Source organism: Dama dama, chromosome 14 (assembly GCF_033118175.1).
Source record: "Dama dama isolate Ldn47 chromosome 14, ASM3311817v1, whole genome shotgun sequence".
NCBI lineage: Eukaryota > Metazoa > Chordata > Mammalia > Artiodactyla > Cervidae > Dama > Dama dama.
Window position 1 is genome coordinate 13,841,858 of NC_083694.1, and position 23,292 is coordinate 13,865,149.

At 35.2% G+C, this 23,292-nt stretch overlaps 1 protein-coding gene across 2 annotated transcripts in view; it reads left to right on the forward strand.

Moving 5' to 3' along the window:
- The window catches only part of BRINP3 (BMP/retinoic acid inducible neural specific 3), a 437,487-nt gene that overhangs the window by 344,811 nt on the left and 69,384 nt on the right, over positions 1 to 23,292 (forward strand). For both annotated transcript variants that reach the window (XM_061161190.1, XM_061161191.1), the window contains one exon: positions 3,702 to 3,924. In XM_061161190.1, the coding sequence (XP_061017173.1) occupies positions 3,702 to 3,924 (223 nt within the window). The remainder of the gene's footprint in view (positions 1 to 3,701; positions 3,925 to 23,292) is intronic.

The window sequence follows — 23,292 nt, forward strand, 5'->3', positions numbered from 1 at the left end:
TATGAAATAAAAAAGTCATAAAAGCACAAATTTCCTCCTTGAATCCTGCCCACTTTCTAATGGCAGCAGCTTCTGTTTTGGATATGTTGGTGGTTTTGCAACTCAAGAAATCATCTCTAAATAATAATAAAAATTAAAAAAAATCTGATTGCTTTTCTACACTTTTAAGGAAGTAAATTATGTGCTCCCAAAGCTCTAGAAAATTTAGAGTGCTTTAGAACACCTTTGAAATATATTCCAAAGCTGTTCTGAGCAGAGGTTCTGAATATGTGAAAATGTCTAATCAATACACTGGTCAATGCTTTGCATGCTCATCAATGAAGACAGAAGCACAGATCAGGATCTACATATTATGGCTGGTCCTTTTACATCCAAAAACGTTCCGTTCTCCACTCTTACCTATTTAATTCAACTGTGAGGCATGAGAATAAAGTCCATACATATATAAATACATGCGATCAATATGTAAGTGCAGTAGCAAAAATAAAAGTTTTTTGCTGACATTAGAGTTACAAAACTAAAAGTCATCTGCATTCAACATACATAACTGTGCCGATAAAATTTACATGAAGGATTATTGAGGGGACTGAGTTAATATTTAAAACACTGCACTTGAGTTCCTGCCAAAGCAAGAACTCGTGTTACCAGAGAGACAGTGAATTCATTTCAAAGTTAACTAACTAGATATCAGGTGTTAACTAGAGTTTGTTTTAGAGGAGAAGGAAAAAACAACAGCAACAAACCTTGTTCAGCTATTTTAGAAAAAATTTCATTTTTATTGGAAGAGCAGTGGTAATCTTGAGCATCAACATGGTGCCTAGCTAGTCTTCTATAATTTATTGAAAAGATGTCACCTATGCTAATTCTCTTTGCCTCCACAGAATTCATTAATCTCATGTATCTGCTTTTGTATTATTTTTTGCTTCATGTGAATTAGTTTTGTGAAGAAGACTGACTGACTGACATACAGGATGTTTACTACCACTGATACTGCTGTTTTGTTTCTCATAGTCCTCAAAACTATGCTGAGCAAAAGTACTCATTTGATACATATCTTGCAAACAGGGGTTTCCAGATTGATCTCTCTCTAATAACCCAGATACTGAATGCATTTCTCCTAGGATATTTTTATATGATGTTAATTTTTGTTCCTTTTACAAATTTATTTCCCCAAAGAAGTATGGTTAGTCATTGTTTGTGCTTCCCTCATAGCTCAGTCGGTAAAGAATCTGCCTGCAATGCAGGAGACCTGGGTTCAGTTCCTGGGTTGGGAAGATCCCCTGGGTTGGGAAGAAGGAAATGGCAACCCACTCCAGTATTCTTGCCTGGAGGATCCCAAGGACAGAGGGGCCTGGTGGCTACAGTCCATGGAGTCACAATAGTCTGACGCGACTTAGCAACTAAACCACCACCGTCATTGTTTAGTTGCCATTTTAAAAGCAAGAGCACTCTATCTTCTACATGGGTTTGGACGTTATTATAGGGTTAATTGTTGTCTGGTGTCCACTAATCATTGTATTTTCTCTTTGTAGTTATGTGAATCTGGAGCTTTATATAATAATTCTAATGTATCATTCAAATTTCATTTTCATGTTATGTAAACATAAATTTTACTAACTGAAAAAATATCCAGAGGAATATTTCTGGACATTCTATTGACTTCTAAGTAGAATGAATTTCAGAGAAGATGCTATTTTAGCATTTTAAACTATTACATGTCATTTGTCATTTTAAAAAAATGAGATGAAAGGTTTATTCATATTCCCACTCAGAGATCAAAATAGCTGTATGTTTTGTGCACAACAGGTGTCCGATAAATGTTTTGGGTACTGTCAATGGTGACTCTTAATGACTTCATAATGAAGTAATTATTCAAATGTCATGTTAAAACTCTTTCTTAAAAATTATATAGTGCCAGTTTTCAGCTGGCATATACAGTTACATCCACTTTGATAAAATAAATAAACTAATAGAGTCTTTAACTTGAATAAACTGATTTAGAAACTTTCATAATACTACTATAACAATAAAAATAATTAAAATATGCAAACCCATGAAACAATAAAAGCTTATCAGAAACGTTCAAGTAAAAGATGACAATGAAATGAAATGAATGATTAGTTTGCAAAGTAGTGGCATCTGCTCTGTGAATAATCCAGGGAATGCTTTCCAATTTCCATGCCCCAACTCTTTTATTCAAAGGAGAAAATTTGTCAAAGGAGACATATGGGACCAAACAAAATGTAGAGGACTGTGAAATTGGAATTTTAAAATGCATCTCTTATTTATACTCTGCTTACTTAAAAAATGATTTGAAGCATATCAAATGGATATATCCTCAAAACTCTTTCCTGATGAATATTACTATAAAAAGTCCTGGTTTTCCTTTGTTTCCTTGTTCTTCCGGTTACATTTAACATCCAAAACATGCCAGAACTCTGTGTTTATGTGCTCTAGAGAAAGTAGCAACCCAATATTCATGAATATAATTTTCTGTTAATTGTCTAAAAGTTGCCTTTTCCATCACTGATGAAATAGTTTGGTTTGATTATTGAAATAGCCCTGGTTTGTAAAATATGTATAAATTAATTGCCTTAAATATATATGTATATTAATGTAGTTTATCTTTTCCCATGTGAATGACATGTTTTTTAGTTAGTGACAACTTGGAGGTTTGGGGCTTCCCTGGTGGCTCAGAGGTTAAAGCATCTGCCTCCAATGCGGGAGACCTGGGTTCGCTCCCTGGGTTGGGAAGTTCCCTGGAGAAGGAAATGGTAACCCACTCCAATACTCTTGCCTGGAGAATCCCATGGACGGAGGAGCCTGGTAGGCTACAGTCCACAGGGTCACAAAGAGTCGGACATGACTGAGCGACTTCACTTTTACTCACTTTAGAGGTTTGGAAACACTCCAATAGAGACAGTCTCTACTAAGGAATCAATCTGAATATACTTTGTCCAAATTCAAATAAACACTAACACCTGTAACTGGTTATTTGAAAATAACTATTTTTGAGTTGGATATTTATAAAACAATTTATTTGCAACTTCATAAAAATTTAAAGTAAAATGATATTTTTATAATTAAAAATTTTCTATCTCATTTACAAGCAGGGGATCAAGGCACAAACAGACTGAGGTTTAATGCATGCTGTTTAAATTTTTTGTGGGTAGAATAGTGATTAAAATATGGTTTATATCACTTGTGAAATAATATATCTTCAACCACTGCAAACATTTAGTAATGATAATCCGTGTATTCTCCTATACTGATTTAAGGATAATTTCTGAAAATATTGATTTAGTAAACAATACTCGGAACAGATGATTAATGCTATTGCCAGAAATAAAAGCTAGATTAATGACTATTAACTTTGGAAAAAAAAATTCAACACCATCAAATTCATTTATCATCAAAAGGAGAACATGGAAAAATTAAGTTCAAGTTAAACTTTTACCCCAAATATTTGCTTTAGAACAATTATTTTAATTACCTTTTTCTATGAGTATTCTTGTTCTAACTTATGAGAAACAAAAGAGAAAATAATCCTAAATCATACAAAATTACCTTCTTGCTATTAATTTGCCACACAGAGAAGAATAGATTGCATTTGTTTCAGCATTAACATACTAACTATACTTTGGAGAAGAGGAAAAATGGTTATTTTATATTAAAGTGTTGAATTTTGGCATTTTTTTCAGATGAATTCAAGTTCTTTATGAAAAGGCTACCCATGAATTATTTCCTCAACACATCTACCATAATGCATTTGTGGACAATGGATTCTAATTTTCAGCGCCGCTATGAACAACTGGAGAACAGCATGAAGCAACTTTTCCTGAAGGCGCAGAAAATTGTACACAAGCTCTTTAGCCTTAGCAAGAGATGTCATAAACAACCCCTCATCAGCCTGCCGAGACAAAGGTAAGACAAGTGCAGTAATACAGACAACTGAGGACAGTTCTACTGAGTTTCTGAATGGAGGTGTGGTAATACGCATAATACAGTGTTATTCATATTTTTAGAGATGATTTGAAAACATGTTGTCTTAAGTCTCAAAATGATTAATTGCAGTTATTTTCCAAGTAAGGCTATAATGGGACCACATAGACTGAATTTTTATGTAATTTTTTTTTATCATTAGAATCAAGACATTATTCTAACTTGTTGTACAGGGTAATCAGCTGATAATTGTGTGACAGTGAACATAAAAACACAAAAACCTAGTTACATTGTAAGCATAGGAAGTAAGCAGGAATAAAAAGTGAAATTTCTCAAGATGTAACTTTTAAATAAAAGCATCTAAATTTTATTTGACATGTTCATAAAACCATAAATCTCATTCTACATGAATGTATGGAAATTGCTGTGAAAGTTTCAAACAATTTATATGAATGATGACAAACTCTTCAAATACTTGTGTCTGAACTGACTTGGGGAAGCCCAGGTTTTGAATGTATTGATCAGTCAAGGCAGTAAAAAGTTGCATTTACTTAGGACGAGCAGGTTGAAAATGAATAAAAGGAAAAGCTAAGGAAAAATGTAGGAAAAAAAAATCATTAAAGTATTTGTATTAGTATCACCATTATAAAATACTTGAACTTTGACTCGATTATTAAATTATTAAGATATCTATAATTATAAATTTCTTTCACTGAAAAAAATAAAGTTTATACATTTTAAAATTCAATTTCAAAATAAATCATTGGCATTCTTTACAATCATTGGATTTTAGCATATTCAACATGTATGCAATCTAAGTTGAGAACATTTTCACTGGACGCATTTTCAGCCCCATATTCCCATGTCCCATAGTCCCCTTATTCCCATATTCCCATGCCCATCCCTCGGCTATTTGTCCCTCCAGATGTGTCTAATCTACTAATTGTCTCCATAGATTTGATTATTCTGGACATTTTGTACAATATGTGGTCTTTTGTGACTGACTTCTTTCATATAGCATAGTGCTTTCTGGGTCACCCATGTTGTGGCATGTATCAGTAGTATATCACATTTTATTTTACCTATCAATTAATCATTTGATGGACTTGGGGTTGTTGCCACTTTTTGTCAAGTATAAATGATGCTGCTGTGAACATTCACATATGCTTTATTTTTTTAATCTGGACATAGGTTTCAATTTTCTTGGGTATGTTGTTGTTGTTCAGTCACTAGGTCATGTCCAATTATTTGCGACCCCATGGACTGTAGCATGCCACTCGTCTATCCTCTGCTATCTCCCAGAGTTTGCTCAAATTCATGTTCATTTAGTCGGTGATGCTATCTAAGCATCTCATCCTCTGCCACCCCCTTCTCCTTTTGCCTTCAATCTTTCTCAGCATCTTTCTGAGGGTCTTTTCCACTGAGTCCGCTTCTTGTATCAGGTTGCCAAAATTTGGAGCTTCAGCTTCAGCATCAGTCCTTCCAAATGGTTTGTTGGTGTTGATTTCTTTTAGGGTTGACAAAATTGACTATTCAGAAGATAATCCTATATTTAACATTTTGAGGATCTGGCAAACTGTTTTCCAAAATAGCTCTAATGTTTTATATTCCCACCTACTATGAGTGACAGCTCCAATTACTCCACGTCATCACCAACACTTATTATTATCTGACATTTGATTATAGTCATCCTAGCAGTTGTGAAGTGATATCTTTTTGTGGTTTTAATTTACATTTCCCCATGATGACTAATGATGCTAAACATCTTTGCATGTGCTTATAGTCCAATTTGTACCTTCTACAGGGAAATATCTATGTGAATTTTCTTCCCTCTTTTAGTTTGCCTTTTTTTATTTACATTATTGAGTTGTATGAGTAATTTATATATTTGGATGCCCATTCTTTAGAAACTGTTTAATATAAAAATATCTCCTTCCAGTATCTGGGATATCTTTTCATTTTTTTGTCTATCTCTTCTCCTGATCTGTCTATCTGTCTGTCTGGTCAGTTTGTCAATTTTCTTTCTTTTCAAACACTAACTTTTAGTTTGCTTTATATTCTCTATTATTTTTTCTGTTTTTATTTGATTTTCCACTGTGATCGCTATTATTTCTTTTTTTTCCATTTGCTTTATGTGAATGCTCTAATTTTCTTTTTCTAGTTTCATAGAGAGAAAATGTGGGTTATTGACTTCATAGCTTTCATTTTTTAAATGTAAGCATTCACTGCTGTAAATTACTATCTAAGCACTACTATTAAGATTTGTTCTTTTATACTTCCTGTAAGTTTTCTTATTTACTTCATGCATAAGATATGTTTTTATATATCTGTCTGCAAACTTCAAGTGCCACTGCTGCTAAGTCGCTTCAGTCTTGTCTGACTCTGTGCGACCCCACAGACGGCAGCCCACTAGGCTCCGCCGTCCATGGGATTTTCCAGGCAAGAATACTGGAGTGGGTTGCCATTGCCTTCTCCACAAACTTCAAGTAAATATTCCCTAACAGAGAATTACAGCTTGAAAAAGACACTTATTTAATTGCAATGAACTTTATGCTCCCTGTGTGAGCTAGAGTTTGTAAACCACTGAAATAGATGATCTTATCCTCAAACATAAAAGGAAATATGAGAAAATGAGATGGAAGCAACTGATGAGTTTGCTTATAAACTTGTTGACTTTAAGTGTTCTTTTAATCAAGCACAACTGGAGATTATATATATGTGTATAATATATGTATTATCTATATGAAGCTCAGGGGAAATCTGAGAGAGTTAAGATGGCAAACATCAGTGCACATGAAATCATAAGATCTGAATGTAATATACTTAAGGGATAAGTGGAAAATGGACCTGAAAAGGAAACAAATAGTGGAGTAAAATATGTCAAAAGAGACACATTAATTTCTAGTAAAAATAAATAACAATTAAACATTCATGTGTCATTAAAGTACAATATTTCTAAGAAAAATATGCAAGAATTCAAGTTAGGTGTGTGCAGAATAAATAAATAGGCAGTATAATAGAAAGATGCATTACTTGAAACAAATTCAAAAAGCAATAGAACTAAATATTTGTTGTTTAAACTAAATAAATCAAAGATAGTTCAGACTTTTTCTTGACTTGCTTTTTTTCAATTTAGCTTAATTCCTATGTGTTCTATTGTCATCCCACACAATTAAAAAAAAATACAGACTACTTGCTAGATTTTTACTGAATTTGGATTTTTTTTTCTTCATCACCGTATTTCTTTTACCAGGAATGTGAGATTTTGCTTTGCTTTTATTTTTCCCATATTAATAGATTTTCATGTAATAAAATTACATTAGGGAAACAAAAAATATAAATATGTACTAGGGTTTGTTAGCAGAATTCAGTGGAAAAGAGATTGGAAATTTGTGGGGTGTATTTTCAGAAATTTTTGAAAGAGAAAGTGAATAAGTAATATCAGTGATTCACTTCTAGCAGGTATTTTTGTGTTTTGCCCTTCCTTTATAGAATTTTTTTCAGTTTTCCTCTTGAACTTGTCCAACTCTCAGAACTAGCTTTCAAAATCTGATATTCTAAAATCTGGAAAAATAAGCATAAACAAAGAAAAATAAGACCAACGAAAGATAAGACCATCTCACTAACAGTATTTCTTCATTCTTCCTATATAATGGTGGGGCAGTTGAAGTTTTGTTTTGTTTTTTTTCTCCATAATGTAGCGTGTAACTCTTTATTTCTGGTAAAGTGTGGCCCTCTCTCCAGGTGGCAGCTCCACACTGTTACTAGTATCCCTCTCATGAATTCCATGACATCAAAATGCTTTTTCTCACTGAAGTGAATTCCACAGCCTGTGATCAAGTGGTTTCTTTGAGATAGTCAACTTGTGTTGCTATTCAAAAATTTTTGAGATAAGTACAAATGCTATATTCATTTCATTAAAGAACAATAGTTGCAACAATTATTGAAAAGTCTTCATGTAATATTCCTAGAAAGCCCCTCAACTACACTATTTTGTGCTGTCATATCTTATTCACAGAGCAGCCAAGGTCCATAGAAATATATTTAAAAGTCTCTTGGTAAAGGCTTAGCAATCACCTCTCTAGGGGTAGAAAACCTAATTTATTCACATTTACTGATTTTTGTGGTAGAAATATTTCCACCGTGGTCAATTTCCAGCTACCAATGCACTGTCTTGGCTCATGGAGTTGATGTGCATGCAAACTGCAACTAACCTCTAAAATTTTATTAAAACGTTTTTGCAAAGTGATCTCTTCTTCATTAATATTGGAAAGTGATATAGGATGAAATCACTTCTCTAACATCACAGAGAAGGATGACTTGAGGTCTGTGTCATTCTTTGTCTGAGAGTTGTGTCGTGTAACTCCCATATATTCTCTATGACAGCAGTTAGAAATTGGCATGTAGGTCAAATCTATCCCTCAGCAATTTTTGTATCAGCCTGTTGAAAAAAAAAATCAAAAGGAGAATAGTATTTTAGATGAATAGTATGAATAGTATGATGGGTGAGGATTATATGAATTTATATTAAAATATGCATCAATAAAAAAGCCATGCCCATATGTTTATATATTGTCTGTGGCCACTTTCATACCCTATGGCAGTTATTGACCACTGCATGCTCCTGAAACCCTACAGTATTTGCTACCTGGCTCCAAAGAAAAAATTTGCCAACATGGGCTCTAATATAACATTAATATGTATTCTCTGTCTTTAAAAATGCTATCAAGTGTTTTAAAAGTATTTAACTTGTATATCATTGAAAAATTTATAAATATAGTACATGTTATGTTAAGGAAAGAAAGTTATTACTTTAGTATCCATCATGTGGAAAACATATAGAACAAGACTGAATCTTGAATTCAGGTATTTATGAGTTAATACTGAATATTTTATTAATAATAACTCATATACAATCATATTAATATATGTGTATATGCTATATATTATGTATTATGTCCATGCATTAAATACAAATATATATATTATATATAGATTTATACATTATATATACCTTAATATATAATATATACTTATATAATACATACACATTTTAACTAATATAACTTCCATAGCAATAATCTAAAATCTTACATATCAAACTGATCTTAACTGAAGTGCCATTTCAAACTGATCTCCAAATGCAGATTTGTATAATTTCGTGGAGTCATCCAGCTTTCCCATTTTTCTCCTCCTTCTTCTTATGATCTCCAATTCTAGTCCAATTCAAAATGACATGATTATGAACTGAGAGGAAGAACAAACAGCATGAACACTTGAGGAAAATGAAGCTGAAAATCTGAACAGTATCTGTGGGTGGGGGAGGATAAAGGGAATCTGGTAATGCTGAAATAAACTAAATAAACTATGGAAATTTTAACATATTTGGGAAGAATCACCCTGCCCAGTGGAATGCTGAAAAGATGAAATACAGGCAGAATTTCAAGAAATCTGAATGCTTAGTTTTCTGCTGGAGTTTCTAGAGATAGCTTTCACATTCCCAGACAAGTGCTCAATACATATTTGATGAGTCCTCTGTGATATTTTTGTTAATACTTTAGTTCAACCTCTGAACACACACAGCAATGAATTATTACTTTATGTAAAATGTTTCCCACTCTACATAAATTGGATTGCCTGTTACAATATGCGTATCATGTTCTGTTTTGTTTCTCCATTAAGCAGGTAAATGCCCTCCCTCATTCTTTCAAATGGAGCTGAGACAGTGTCTTTGTCTGTTTAGGCTGCTATAAACAAAAAATACCACAAACTGGATGACTCACAAACAACAGTTCGTAGTTTTGGGGACTGAAGTCCAGGATCTAAGGGCCATCATGATGGGGTTCTAGTGGAGAGCACGCATCTCATTCACATGGGCTCCATCCTCATGACCTAAGCGACCCTCAAATGTGCCACTTCCCATTAGCATCATCTTCAGGGGTTAGGATTCCAACATGTAAATTTGGACAAGAGATAGCATTTATATTGTATCAGGTTGGTTTTGTCTCTACCAGTAACACTATGAGATGTGAGGGTGGGGAGACTAGCCAGCCATTTCTTTTGTGTAAGAATACTGTCCATGGTGTATGACAATGAAGCTGGCATGTGAACCCAACAGGAGATAGAGAATTCAGGTGTCCTTTAAACCCCTGTGTTTATTTGACTCTCTAGTGTACGTCTCTTTCTGAAGTTTTATTATTCAACTTTTCCTTCTCAAACTCAAAGCATGACCCTTTGTGTCCCTTATGCATCAGCAAACAGTTACCACTCTATAATTCATGCAAGGAAAATAGATATTTAACACTTTCATGGGGAGAAATCTTTGTGAATGCTGTTTCTCAACATCTGGCATACAGTGATGATGTATAAAAATCCTTCTCAATCATATTTTCCCCTTAGTTCTTTTTCATGCCTTTTTAGCCTATTTTCCTTTTTCCATCTCCTTTGCTGAATATCCAGACATTTTCTGTCTTTGTTGACCCCCCATTCTCTTCGATATGCCCCCTTTTTACTGAAATTTTTCTATAAACTTTTTTTTAAATTTGGTTTAGTGTTCTTGGAATCCCAATTTACAATTTCTCATTGATATTTTCCTGCAAAACAGTGCCTCTTCACCTTAGATAAACTTGCTTTTTTAATGCATTTTAGTTTTAATTTTATTTTTATAGTAATGCATTTTTAATGCATATATGAGATACTGACTCTGACTGTGCTTCCAATAATTTTGTCTTATAACATTTGTTCACTGGAATTGGTTTCCTTCACTTCTTAAATCTAATAGATATAAATAGATATCAATCTAGAATATATAGAAATCAAATAAAATCTGGATCCATTTTCAATATATCCTGGAAACAGTAAAAATGAAGTATGAACATGTGATTTGCCTGTAGTAATAAATATCATCAACATGTCATAAAACTCTCTTGAGATAAAGGAAGCCCCTCAATGTCTAGTGCAGTAAATGTGTTTGTTTTCTTTTTGTTTTGATAGTTAATTTTATCAAAGTCTTTCTATTACTAGACCATATAAATAATCATCCAAGGAATCATTATTATACAATGTTGAAAGAGGCAATTTGGGAGACTATTGACTTGGAAAAGAGGACAAGGAAAAATCACAAGCTGTTGCCAAGTCTTCAGTTCAGTTCAGTTGCTCAGTTGTGTCTGACTTTCTATGACCCCATGGACTGCAACATGCCAGGCTTCCCTGTCCATCCCCAACTCCCAGAGCTTGCTCAAATTCATGTCCATCGAGTCACTGATGCCATCCAACCATCTCATCCTCTGTTGTCCCCTTTTCTTCCTGCCTTCAGTCTTTCTCAGAATCAGGGTCTTTTCCAATGAGTCAGTTCTTCGCATAAGGTGGCCAGAGTATTGGAACTTCAGTTTCAGTCCTTCCAATGAATATTCAGGATTGATTTCCTTTAGGATGGACTGGCTGGATCTCCTTGCTGTCCAAGGGACTCTCAAGAGTCTTCTCCAAAACCACAGTTCAAAAGCATGAATTCTTCAGTGCTCAGCTTTCTTATAGTCCACCTCTCACATCCATATATGACTACTGGAAAAATCATAGCTTTGACTATACTGACCTTTGTCAGCAAAGTAATGTCTCTGCTTTTTAACATGCTGTCTAGGTTGGTTATAGCTTTTCTTCCAAGGAGCAAGTATCTTTTAATTTCATGGCTGCAGTCACCATCTGCAGTGATTTTGGAGTCCAAAAAATAAAGTCAGCCACTGGTTTCCACTGTTTCCCCATCTATTTGCCATGAAGTCATGGGACTGTATTTCATGATCTTAGTTTTTTAAATGTTGAGTTTTAAGCCAGCTTTTTTACTCTCCTCTTTCACTCTCATCAAGAAGCTATTTAGTTCTTCTTTGCTTTCTGCCATACAGGTGGTGTCATCTGTATATCTGAGGTTATCAATATTTCTCCTGGCAATCCTGATTCCAATCTGTGCTTCATCCAGCTCAGCATTTTGCATGATGTACTCTGCATATAAACTAAACAAGCAGGGTGACAATACACAGCCTTGACGTCCTCTTAATGGTACTTTCCAAGTCTTAATGGTACTTGCCAAGTCTCAATGGTACATTAAACAACTAATAAAGAACCATAAATACATACCATTAAAAGCAATGATGTAAAGTAAATTTAACTGTTAAGTATTGGAAAAAATCACATTTTGTTTGGCTCATGAAGAAAATGAAAATCTGTGAAAAATAATAATTTCTTCATTTATAAACAATAGAAATACAGAAAAGAAAAAAAAATTTAAGTCATTATCAGGATATCTTAAATTAGTTTCTGAATATTCACAAAAGTGTTAGGGTTTATAGTTCATATCTTCTATTAATAAATAAATAGTCAGTAATCAAGTGATGATTTTTGTTTCTTTAAAAATAGATATAAATTTGGATATATCCTATGTGGTATTACATTATTTACATATTATTTACATAGTACATTATTTATTCCTAGAAAAAATTGATTAAACCTGCTTTAAATAGGCTACTGCTAACTTGGGCAAGAATAATTCTAGAGGCAAAGATATTATTTCCTTACCAAAAAGCACAAATTTGAGGTGGGGGTATATTTCAACTGGCCCATTTTAATGGCCTTAAGCACCATTCTCGATGAGTCACTCTGCACAGTAAGTTAAGTGTAGTTTTCTGTTATTTTAGAGATAAATCTTCTTGCTAAAATTCTCTGATGACCTTGACTGAAAGTTAACACCTGTTTGGTCTCAAGACTCTTTCAAATGCATAACAATTATTGAGAAATCTGAAAAGCTTTCGTGTTATGGAAGCTGTAAATCTACATATATATGTATATATAAATGGAAATCTATTTACCATAGTAAAATTAAAACAGAGATTTTAAAATATGCATTTATTAATACAATTTGAAGAACATTAAGCAAGCTTATTACATATTATTAATAACATATATAACATTTAAACTTTAATGATTTTTGCACATTTCCTTAATATTTGGCTTTAGAGAAGATAATTGAATCCCCGCTGCTGTTTCTGCATGCAATCTGTTGCAAACTGTAGTTTTATAGCTTCGCACAGATTTATTGGAGAAACGAGAATTGCAGTGCCTTTTTGAATAATTGTAGATATTAGTCTTAGCTACTACACCAAAATTTAACATGTGGTAGGAGAACAGGCAGCTCATGTTCAAAAGACCTGAAGTCCCCAATGGCTTTCAAGGAAGGGGTTTTAAACACAGTGTGAGGGAGGGGGCTTCTGGGTGCGTGATGAGCTCGTGGACAGTTCTCTAATTGGTTGGCATCAAGGTGAAATTTCACATGTCATCAGCCTTCTGGTTTCAACCAGTCTAAAATCTGTTTTTCAGTCAGCAGTTTTCATCTGGTGAGCGGTCTGCTTCCTGTAAAAAACAACTTAGGGATGTGTGTCAAGCCTTTATCTATATTTTCCAGGGAACTAAGAGTACAGTGATGCTGCTATAGGAAGGACTTATAGCTTAAATGTTTCCCAGTTTCCCAGCCCAACAGCTATTCTTTGTTTCTACATCTTCATATTCCTAATTATTAACTCTTGAGCCAGCCTTCAGTGACTCAAGGCAGTCAGTCAAGTGACCTGTGAAAGTAAAGCAAAAGCTTTTTATTTCAAAGGACAACGGCTTGTATATGATCTCATGAGGACCTAACAGAACTAGAAGACAAATTTTGGAGTTGTCATAGAGGTTCACATTTGCAAGCTGAAATTGAAATTTCTGGGAGAAATATCAACAACTGCAGATATGCAGATGGTACCACTCCAAGGGAAAAAAGTGAAAAGGGATTAAAGAGCCTCTTGATGAGGGAAAGGACAGAGATTGAAAAAACTGGCTCAAAACCCAACATTCAAAAAACAAAGATCATGGCATCTAGTCCCATCACTCAATGGCAAATAGATGGGGAAAGAGTGGAAACCATGACAGATTTTATTTTTTTGGGCTCCAAATCACTGTGGAAGTAGCTTTAACCATCAAGTAGAAAGACGATCACTACTTAGAAAGCAAGCTTGCTCCATAGGAAAAAAAGTTATGGCAAACCTAGACCACATATTAAAAAGCAGAGACATCACTTTTGCCATCAAAGGTCCATATAGTCCAGGCTATGGGTTTTCCAGTAGACATGTGTGGATATGAGAATTGGAACATAAAGAAGGCTGAGCACGAAAGAATTGATGCTTTTGAATTGTGGTGCTGGAGAAGACTCTGAAGAGTCCCTTGGACTGAAAGGAGATCAGACCAGTCAATCCTTAAGAAATTAACCCTGAATATACATTGGAAGGGCTGATGCTGAAGCTGAAGCTGAAGCTCCAGTATTTTGGCCACCTGCTGTGAAGAGCAGACTCATTGGAAAAGATCCTGATGCTGGGAAAGATTGAGGGCAGGAGAGAAAGGGGTTGCAGAGAATGAAATGGTTGGATGGCGTCACCAACTCAGTGGACATTTGAACAAACTCCAGGAGATAGTGAAGGACAGGGAAGCCTGGTGTGCTGCAGTCCATGGGGTCTCAAATAGTTGGACACGACTTAGAGACTGAACAACAGAAAGGTTACATCTCTTCTTCCTTTAGTTCTCTTTCTTTTCCAATGCAACCCTTTGTTTTGGCAAAGCACATGCTGTACCAACCCCTCAGCCTCCCTTGAACATTGAATGGATAACAAATGTATATAAGTGGAAGAAATGCATGAAGCATTAAAGAAAGAAGAATATATGTTTCATCTTCTCCCTAACTAAAATGCAGATGTGATGGTTAGAACTAAAAATTATGACATGAGAAAACATATTAATATTAGTGATATCTAATCTCTTTGAAGTTAGCTTTGGTTGGTTGTTTGTACTCATATTTGAGAGAAAATGAAACTGAAGGTTATTGAAGCCAATCTTATTTGGCTTATGTTACTGCATCCAAACTTGTATTCCAGCTATTAAAAGGACCTTACTGTATGGCCTCCAAAATCCTTTAAAATTGCAGAATTTGTGATTTAATTAAGAATGGCTTTTATATATTAATATAAGGGAATTTGCTGAGAGCAATTTCATATGAAACTGTATGGAAAAGTCAGGATATTAATTTTCTTTGCATTTCTATATTAAAAAGTAATTTATTATTTTTTTGTGTGTTTCAACCACTCCATGATGACTCATAGGCATTTGCTAGTGAATCTGTAAATTTATAACGAGTTTCATATTTTGACATCTTCAATGTATTATTGAGAAATGTGAAAAATGGAGGAATTATAAAGTACCCAGTACATAAGACACTTAAATAAATATTTATTTGTAAATAAAAATATCATTTTTATGTACATATCAATACTAATATGGTAGTGAATTTTATGCAAAATGTGTTTCATAGTCAAAATAAAATTTGTCATAAGGATAATGGTATAAATGTTGTAAGAAACACATTGTTTCTTGTATAGTGTAGCTCATACTTCACTGGATTCTGATTCAAGGAAGCCAGCAAGATGAATTTTCAAGGAGGGAATAAAAAAGAAAAAAAAAAATGGTGTGCCCACCCTCCTGGGTACAGGCCACTTCCAAACAAATTTCAAAGTAGACAAATTTATTTTTTCTCTCATGCTCTTTCCTTCACCTAACTTTTGGGATAGACTATGGTTTAGTTTTCCCAGCTCTAAAATGTCCTTATCTTTATCTCTATAAAGTTTCTACTTTGACCTTCAGTTGCAGCACTGATTTCATGATCGTTCAGTTTATTAAATATTGATAGATGTTAAATGAAAACAAATCTTTTAAGGCAAATTCATACTTACTTATAAAATATCCATTATATGCTAGTCATGTATGTATGCTTAGTCACTCAGTTCTGTCCAACTCTTTGCAATCATATGGACTGTAGCTGCCAAGCTACTCTGCCCATGGAATTCTCCAGGCAAGAATATTGGAGAGGGTAGCCATTCTCTTCTCCAGGGGATCTTCCTGACCCAGGGATCAAACCCAGGTCTCCTGCATTGCTGGTGAATTCTTTACCATCTGAGTCACCAGGGGAGACACTCATATCCTAGTCATAGAAGTCTTTAATTTTAGCCAGAGTAAAAAACATTAGTAAAACTTAATAAAAATCTGTGGGGTTATTGTGTTTTGCTTGCCCTTCATAGTATTATTTTTTCCTCATAGATAAAAGATCATGTGGAACAATCAGAGAACTTGTCACCATAAAATTTTGCCTAGAGAATGCTGTCTACAACCCACAATCTATACAGGAAAATGATCCAAATTTAAAGCATAGAGGCTTTATTTGTAGGTAGTTGCTTCTGATAATATTAACAGAATCAAAAGGCTCTGCTCCTTTTAGAAATTCTGTGGGCTTGTGTGTATAGATTTATTTGGATGTATGTGAGAAAAGTGCAAAATGACAGGTCATCAGTTTATTGTATGTTTTAAGTAAAACCTTATAGCATAGTCTTTTCCTTCTTTTAAATTTGTTTATTCTCTGACCAGAGGAAAAGGAAGCCAAGAGCCGAGGGGAATAGTCTTGAGTGTAACACATATTCCAAATAAGAGACGTTTGTTCCTTTGTTTTCATGTCCTGCTGTCATTTCAGTACCTCCTACTCCATCTTCATGGCATTTAAACAGTCTTCCAAGAAAGATTGCATGTTACCCCCAAGTTCCGTTTCCCCTGGAACGCAATGGGGTTGCTGGCTTATAGTCAATTTTGAGACTATCAACAACATAGATAGCTCCAGAGAACTATCTTAATACTTAAGTGAACTTTCTGGAAATAAAAGTCCTATTCGTAGCATCTTAGAGGCAAACTCCACAGTGTGCAAGATTAAGATGCTTCTCTCCAGCACTATTTGAAGTGAGAATCTCTTTGTTTAAACAATTAGAACCAGTTCTTTATTTGACATTGCCCACAGGCTCATGGCGCAGAGGGTACTTCAAAGTTCTGCTTTCAGAAGCCTTCATTTTTCTCCTCCCTAAGCAGCTGATAATTCTTCATTATATTCCGCTAAAAAGTTGCATTTTGTGAGATATTAATGTTTGGTTTCTAAAATAAAGTACATAACACATTCTTCTTAAAAACAGCCATAGTCAAGAAAATTTGGAGTTTGAATTACTATAAACTTTGCTTTAAAGTCTACTTTGTATATATGCATGCCAAATGTTTTACAATGTCATACAATTAGAAAAAAGATAGATTTGTTTAAACAAAGATTTTACAGAGCAAGTATTTTTGCATCCTAAAATGCCTATTATTTTCTCAAAGTAAACACTTGGAAAACAACAGAGCACAATTTTTAATTCAATATTGCAGCTTCTAGAATTGTTTTCAGTTAAAATGCAATCACTTCAATCACCATAAAATATTGGACAATTACCTTGAGCTGAAATTATTTTAGAAAATCTTTATTTTCTTGACTTCTTAGATGATTTCTGAGTGCTAGGTACCAATTCTTACAAATAATTGCTTTAATTGCTTTTTCAGAAAGACTTGGAGACTACACTACCTCATCTCTATGAAGGAATTACTTGATATGGTACTTCAAGTTAAATGCTAATTTGTTTACCAAAACACATTTTTCTCACATTACTTTTTTATATATTTGAACTCTAAGATTTTTACCTCAATATTTTGCATGAGATGAAGGGCTGCATTAAATGCACACCTTTATGTGATGATTACTTGGTACATGAAATTATATCTCAGAGAAAATAATCATGGAACACAAGAAATAAATTGATTATTTGTTGACATCATATTAACTATCAGTTATTAACCATGTATTGACCACAAAATGAGGATCTATATAGATTTCAAGACACTAGTGTTTCTCCAAATCTTATAGTTTTATTGACAATAAAATTCTTAGAAGAGATGCACATTCAATTTTTACATATATTTAACTCAAGGTTGAAAATCAGCCTCATTTCTACTTGAATCATTTCTGACAAATTTTACTTACTTTATGTGAGAAATAGATGTATGTTTACTTGTCAAAATAAATAGGAATCTTAACATCATTCACTGCTGGAATGCTGTGATAGTTTTATTATCTCAAATAAGAAGCTCATCTTTTAAATCAGAATTATGATGTTATCCATGAAACTTTCCTGCTGATTATTCCATTAAAATGTAGAGAGGTTAATATCTTAATGTAGGCATGATATGACTAACTTAGAATAGAATGCAATTTTCAAATGTCTTAGTCTGTAAAATAATAATAATAGTATATGCATAAGAGAGGAATAATACTCAAAGTTTACCTATATTATATGAAAATATTTTAATATGAATAATATTGGAGGCTTCAATGTGTGTAGATGAAATAGGTTGTGTCAAAACCATCACTTGTCATTGCATCAATAAATTAATACTTGTCTTAAAGTCTTTCCCATTAATTTGGTAACACATTGTAGAAGCAGTTTGCCACCCTTAAACTTGGTGTATTTTATAATCTTCATGCTGAGGACCCCTCCCCCAAAAAACAGCTTTCCTCACCTGCTTTCGTCATTGCAATGAAGTAAAGTGGCTCAGTCATGTCCGACTCTTTGCAACTCCATGGACCGCAGCCTACCAGGATCCCCAATACATGGAATTTTCCAGGCAAGAGTACTGGAGTGGGTTGCCATTTCCTTCTCCAGGGGATTCCCAACCCAGGGATTGAACCCAGGTCTCCCGCATTGCAGGAAGATACTTTACCATCTGAGCCACCAGGGAAGCCCATCATTAATTTTTACCATACATTTCTCACATGTATGTGTATGTGTGTGTGTTTGTGTATATACACACAGGTATGCATGTATACATATATAGCAAATAATTGAAATAGTATATGACAAATGTCTGTATAGTCAAAGCTATGGTTTTTCCAGTAGTCATGTATGAATGTGAGAGTTGCACCATGAAGAAGACTGAGTGTAATTTGAAGTGTAGTTCTGGAGAAGACTCTTGAGAGACCCTTAAACAGCAAGGAGATCAAACCAGTCAATGCTAAAGGAAATCATCCCTGAATATTCAGTGGAGGGACTGATGCTAAAGCCAAAACTGCAATATTTTGGCCCTCTGCTGTGAAGAGCTGAGTCAGTGGAAGAGACCCTGATGCTGGTAAAGACTGAGAGCAGGAAGAAGAGGTGATGACAGGGGATGAGATGGTTGGATGGCATCACCGACTCAATGGGCATGAATTTGGGCAAACTCTGGAGACAGTGAAGGACAGGGAAGCCTGGCATGCTGCAGTTCATGGGGTCTCAAAGAGTTGGACATGACTTAGCAACTGAACAACAGCGACCAAACCCCAGAGTTCCTTTCCTTCAGCTTTAAAGTAAGATACTATTTTCTTAAAACAAATGGCTTTATGAATCAAGAAAACTTAACATTACAAAGATATACACCAGCTTAAATTTCTTACACTGGAAAAGAAAACAAAAGACAGATAAAAAACTTTAAAGCATTTCATTTAAGGCAGCTGCTACAAGTTATAAAGAGAGTGAATAAATTTCAAAAATCAATGTCAGTTAAAATCGAAATGCCTTCTCTCACAATCCAGATGTATTTCAGACAGCAACAAATAGAACAACACAAAAGGACATAGATGTGACAGATGACACAGGAGAAAATGAAGGTCAGCTTGTTGTGCTTGTTCTATTAAACCCAACAGGAAGACTTCATGTAGGTGTCTACAAGGAAGCAAAAAAGATCAAGTCTGAGCTAGTATATTTTATTGAGCTGAAGTAAAATTAGTTCATACAAGCTATAAACAAATCTAAAGGCAAAATAGTAAGAATATAAAGAAAGCTTACCAATTTTAATGTGTTTAGTTTCTCAGTTGTGTCTGACTCTTTATTGTGACCCAATGGACTGTAGCCTGCCAGTCTCATCTGTTCATAGAATTTTCCAGGCAAGAATACTATAGTGGGTTACCATTTCCTACTCCAAGGGATCCTCTCAACCCAGGGATTGAACCCATGTTTCTTACATCTCCCTCATTGGTAGTAGATGGATTCTTTACCACCTTGCCACCTGGGAAGCCCTGCCAATTTGTGTGTATATATATCTATATCTATATATATAATGATATCATGCCACACAAATAGCATGATGAAGAGTGGTTTAGTCACAAGTCAACTCTTGGAACCCCATTGACTATAGCCCACCAGGCTCCTCTGTCTGTAGGATTTTCCAAGCAAGAATAGTGGAGTGGCTTTCCATTTCCTTCTCCAGGATAAAAGGTGATGATTTGCTAATCATCAAGCAGCTAACTTGTTAATGAGAACTGTCGTAATTAGCTAACATGCATTGAGCACAAATTATGAGTCAAACTTTAAGTGTTTAAACCTGGTTTTGCTCATTTAATACAATGTTACAAATTAATGTTATTACCCTAAAATTAAGGAAGTTTAAATTTAGATTATCTAAATAATTTACCCACTGGTAACTCAGTGACATTATAAAGGAGACAGGAATCAAGACCATCGCCATGGAAAAGAAATGCAAAAAAGCAAAATGGCTGTCTGAGGAGGGCTTACAAATAGCTGTGAAAAGAAGAGAAGTGAAAAGCAAAGGAGAAAAGGAAAGATATATCCGACTGAATGCAGAGTTCCAAAGAATAGCCAGGAGAGATAAGATAGCCTTCCTCAGTGATCAGTGCAAAGAAATAGAGGAAAACAATAAAATGGGAAAGGCTAGAGATCTTTTCAAGAAAATTAGAGATGCCAAGGGAATATTTCATGCAAAGATGGACTCGATAAAGGAAAGAAATGGTATGGACCTAACAGAAGCAGAAAAGGTGGCAAGAATACACAGAAGAATTGTACAAATAGATCTTCACAACCCGGATAATCATGATGGTGTGATCACTCACCTAGAGCCAGACATCCTGGAATGTGAAGTCAAGTGGGCCTTAGAAAGCATCACTACAAACAAAGCTAGTGGATGTGATGGAATTCCAGTTGAGCTATTTCAAATCCTGAAAGATGATGCTGTGAAAGTGCTGCACTCAGTATGCCAGCAAATTTGGAAAACTCAACAGTGGCCACAGGACTGGAAAAGGTCAGTTTTCATTCCAATCCCAAAGAAAGGAAATGCCAAAGAATGCTCAAACTACCGCACAATTGCACTCATTTCACACGCTAGTAAAGTGATGCTCAAAATTCTCCAAGCCAGGCTTCAGCAATACATGAACCGTGAACTTCAATATGTTCAAGCTGGTTTTAGAAAAGGCAGAGGAACCAGAGATCAAATTGCCAACATCCACTGGATCATCAAAGAAGCAAGAGTTCCAGAAAAACATCTATTTCTGCTTTATTGACTATGCCAAAGCCTTTTACTGTGTGGATCACAATAAACTATGGAAAATTCTGAAAGACGTGGGAATACTAGACCACCTGACCTGCCTCTTGAGAAACCTGTATGCAGGTCAGGAAGCAACAGTTAGAACTGGACATGGAACAACAGACTGGTTCCAAATAGGAAAAGGAGTACATCAAGGCTGTATATTGTCACCCTGCTTATCTAACTTCTATGCAGAGTACATCATGAGAAATGCTGGGCTGGAAGAAGCACAAGCTGGAATCAAGATTGCTTGGAGAAATAGCAATAACCTCAGATATGCAGATGATACCACCCTTATGGCAGAAAGTGAAGAGGATTTAAAAAACCTCTTGATGAAAGTGAAAGAGAAGAGTGAAAAAGTTCGCTTAAAGCTCAACATTCAGAAAACTAAGATCATGGCACCTGGTCCCATCACTTCATGGCAAATAGATGGGGAAACAGTGGAAACAGTGTCAGACTTTATTTTTTGGGGCTCCAAAATCACTGCAGATGGTGACTGCAGCCATGAAATTAAAAGACACTTACTCCTTGAAAGGAAAGTTATGACCAAGCTAGATAGCATATTGAAAAGCAGAGACATTATTTTGCCAACAAAGGTTCATCTAGTCAAGGCTATGGTTTTCCCAGTGGTTGTGTATGGATGTGAGAGTTGGACTCTGAAGAAAGCTGAGCCCCGAAGAATTGATGCTTCTGAACTGTGGTATCAAAGAAGACTCTTGAGAGTCCCCTGGTCTTCAAGGAGATCCAACTAGTCTATCCTAAAGGAGATCAGTCCTGGGTGTTCACTGGAAGGACTGATGCTGAAGCTGAAACTCCAATACTTTGGCCACCTCATGCAAAGAACTGACTCATTGGAAAAGACCCTGATGCTGGGAGGTATTGGGGCAGGCGGAGATGTGAACGACAGAGGATTAGATGGCTGGATGGCATCACTGACTCGATGGACATGAGTTTGAGTAAACTCCAGGAGCTGGTGATGGACAGGGAGGCCTGGCGTGCTGCAATTCATGGGGTCGCAAAGTGTCCGACATGACTGAGCGACTGAACTGAACTGAACTGAGCTCAGATATTAAAGAATCCACCTGCAATGCAGGAGATCTGGGTTCGATCCCTGGGTTAGGAAGATCCCCTGGAGAATGGGATGGCAACCCACTCTAGTATTCTTGCCTGCATAATCTCTTGGACAGAGGAGCCTGGCAGGCTATGGCCCATGGAGTTTCAAAGATTCAGACACGATTGAGCGACTAAATGCACACAGCACTCAACTAGTATCAATGTCTTTATTCAGTTAGTGATGGTAGATTTAGGGCTCAAAGTTAGGCAATTTGGCTACAGAATTTAGGTTCTTAATTCCTACACGATGGTGCTTCAAATTTGCCACTTTTGCTAAAATAAGGGTCCCAGCTCCTGTTCATCCTTATTGCTAAGGAGTGTGAGAGGATATTGAGTCCATGCAAAGGCATTAAGTTATGAAATGGAATCTTCAGAAAATAAGAAAGGTTTTGGAGGATTAAAAATATGATCACTAAGTTTAATACTAAAAGAAAGGCAGTAAACTGTTAGATGAAACTGAATAGGTTTATTAGAAGAAAATTTTAAGAAACTGACTGATAACAGCAAATAACTAATAAGCAGACGTAATTTATGGGGGAAAAAAGAAAGGTGCTGGAAGAACATGGAGGATGCATTTTACGTCCATAAGGAGAAAACGGATAGCTGTTTGGGAAGACACACACACACACAGAGAGAGAGAGAGAGAGAACTTTCCTTGTAAGACCTGAAATTAAATTTAACAATGACAGAGCACCAAGCAGAATTTACAAAGAAGGATGGTGCTGTATAGAGATTTCTGAGTTAATGTCAGTCATTTTTAGTTTATCCATTTCAGTTCTTCATAGTTCAGCAAGGATTTTCAAGATTTGACACATTTTAAGAGCCAACCTATCACACGCACTCCCCTGGTGGCTCAGACGTCAAAAGTGTCTGCCTGTAATGTGGGAGACCTGGGTTCGATCCCTGGATCAGTAA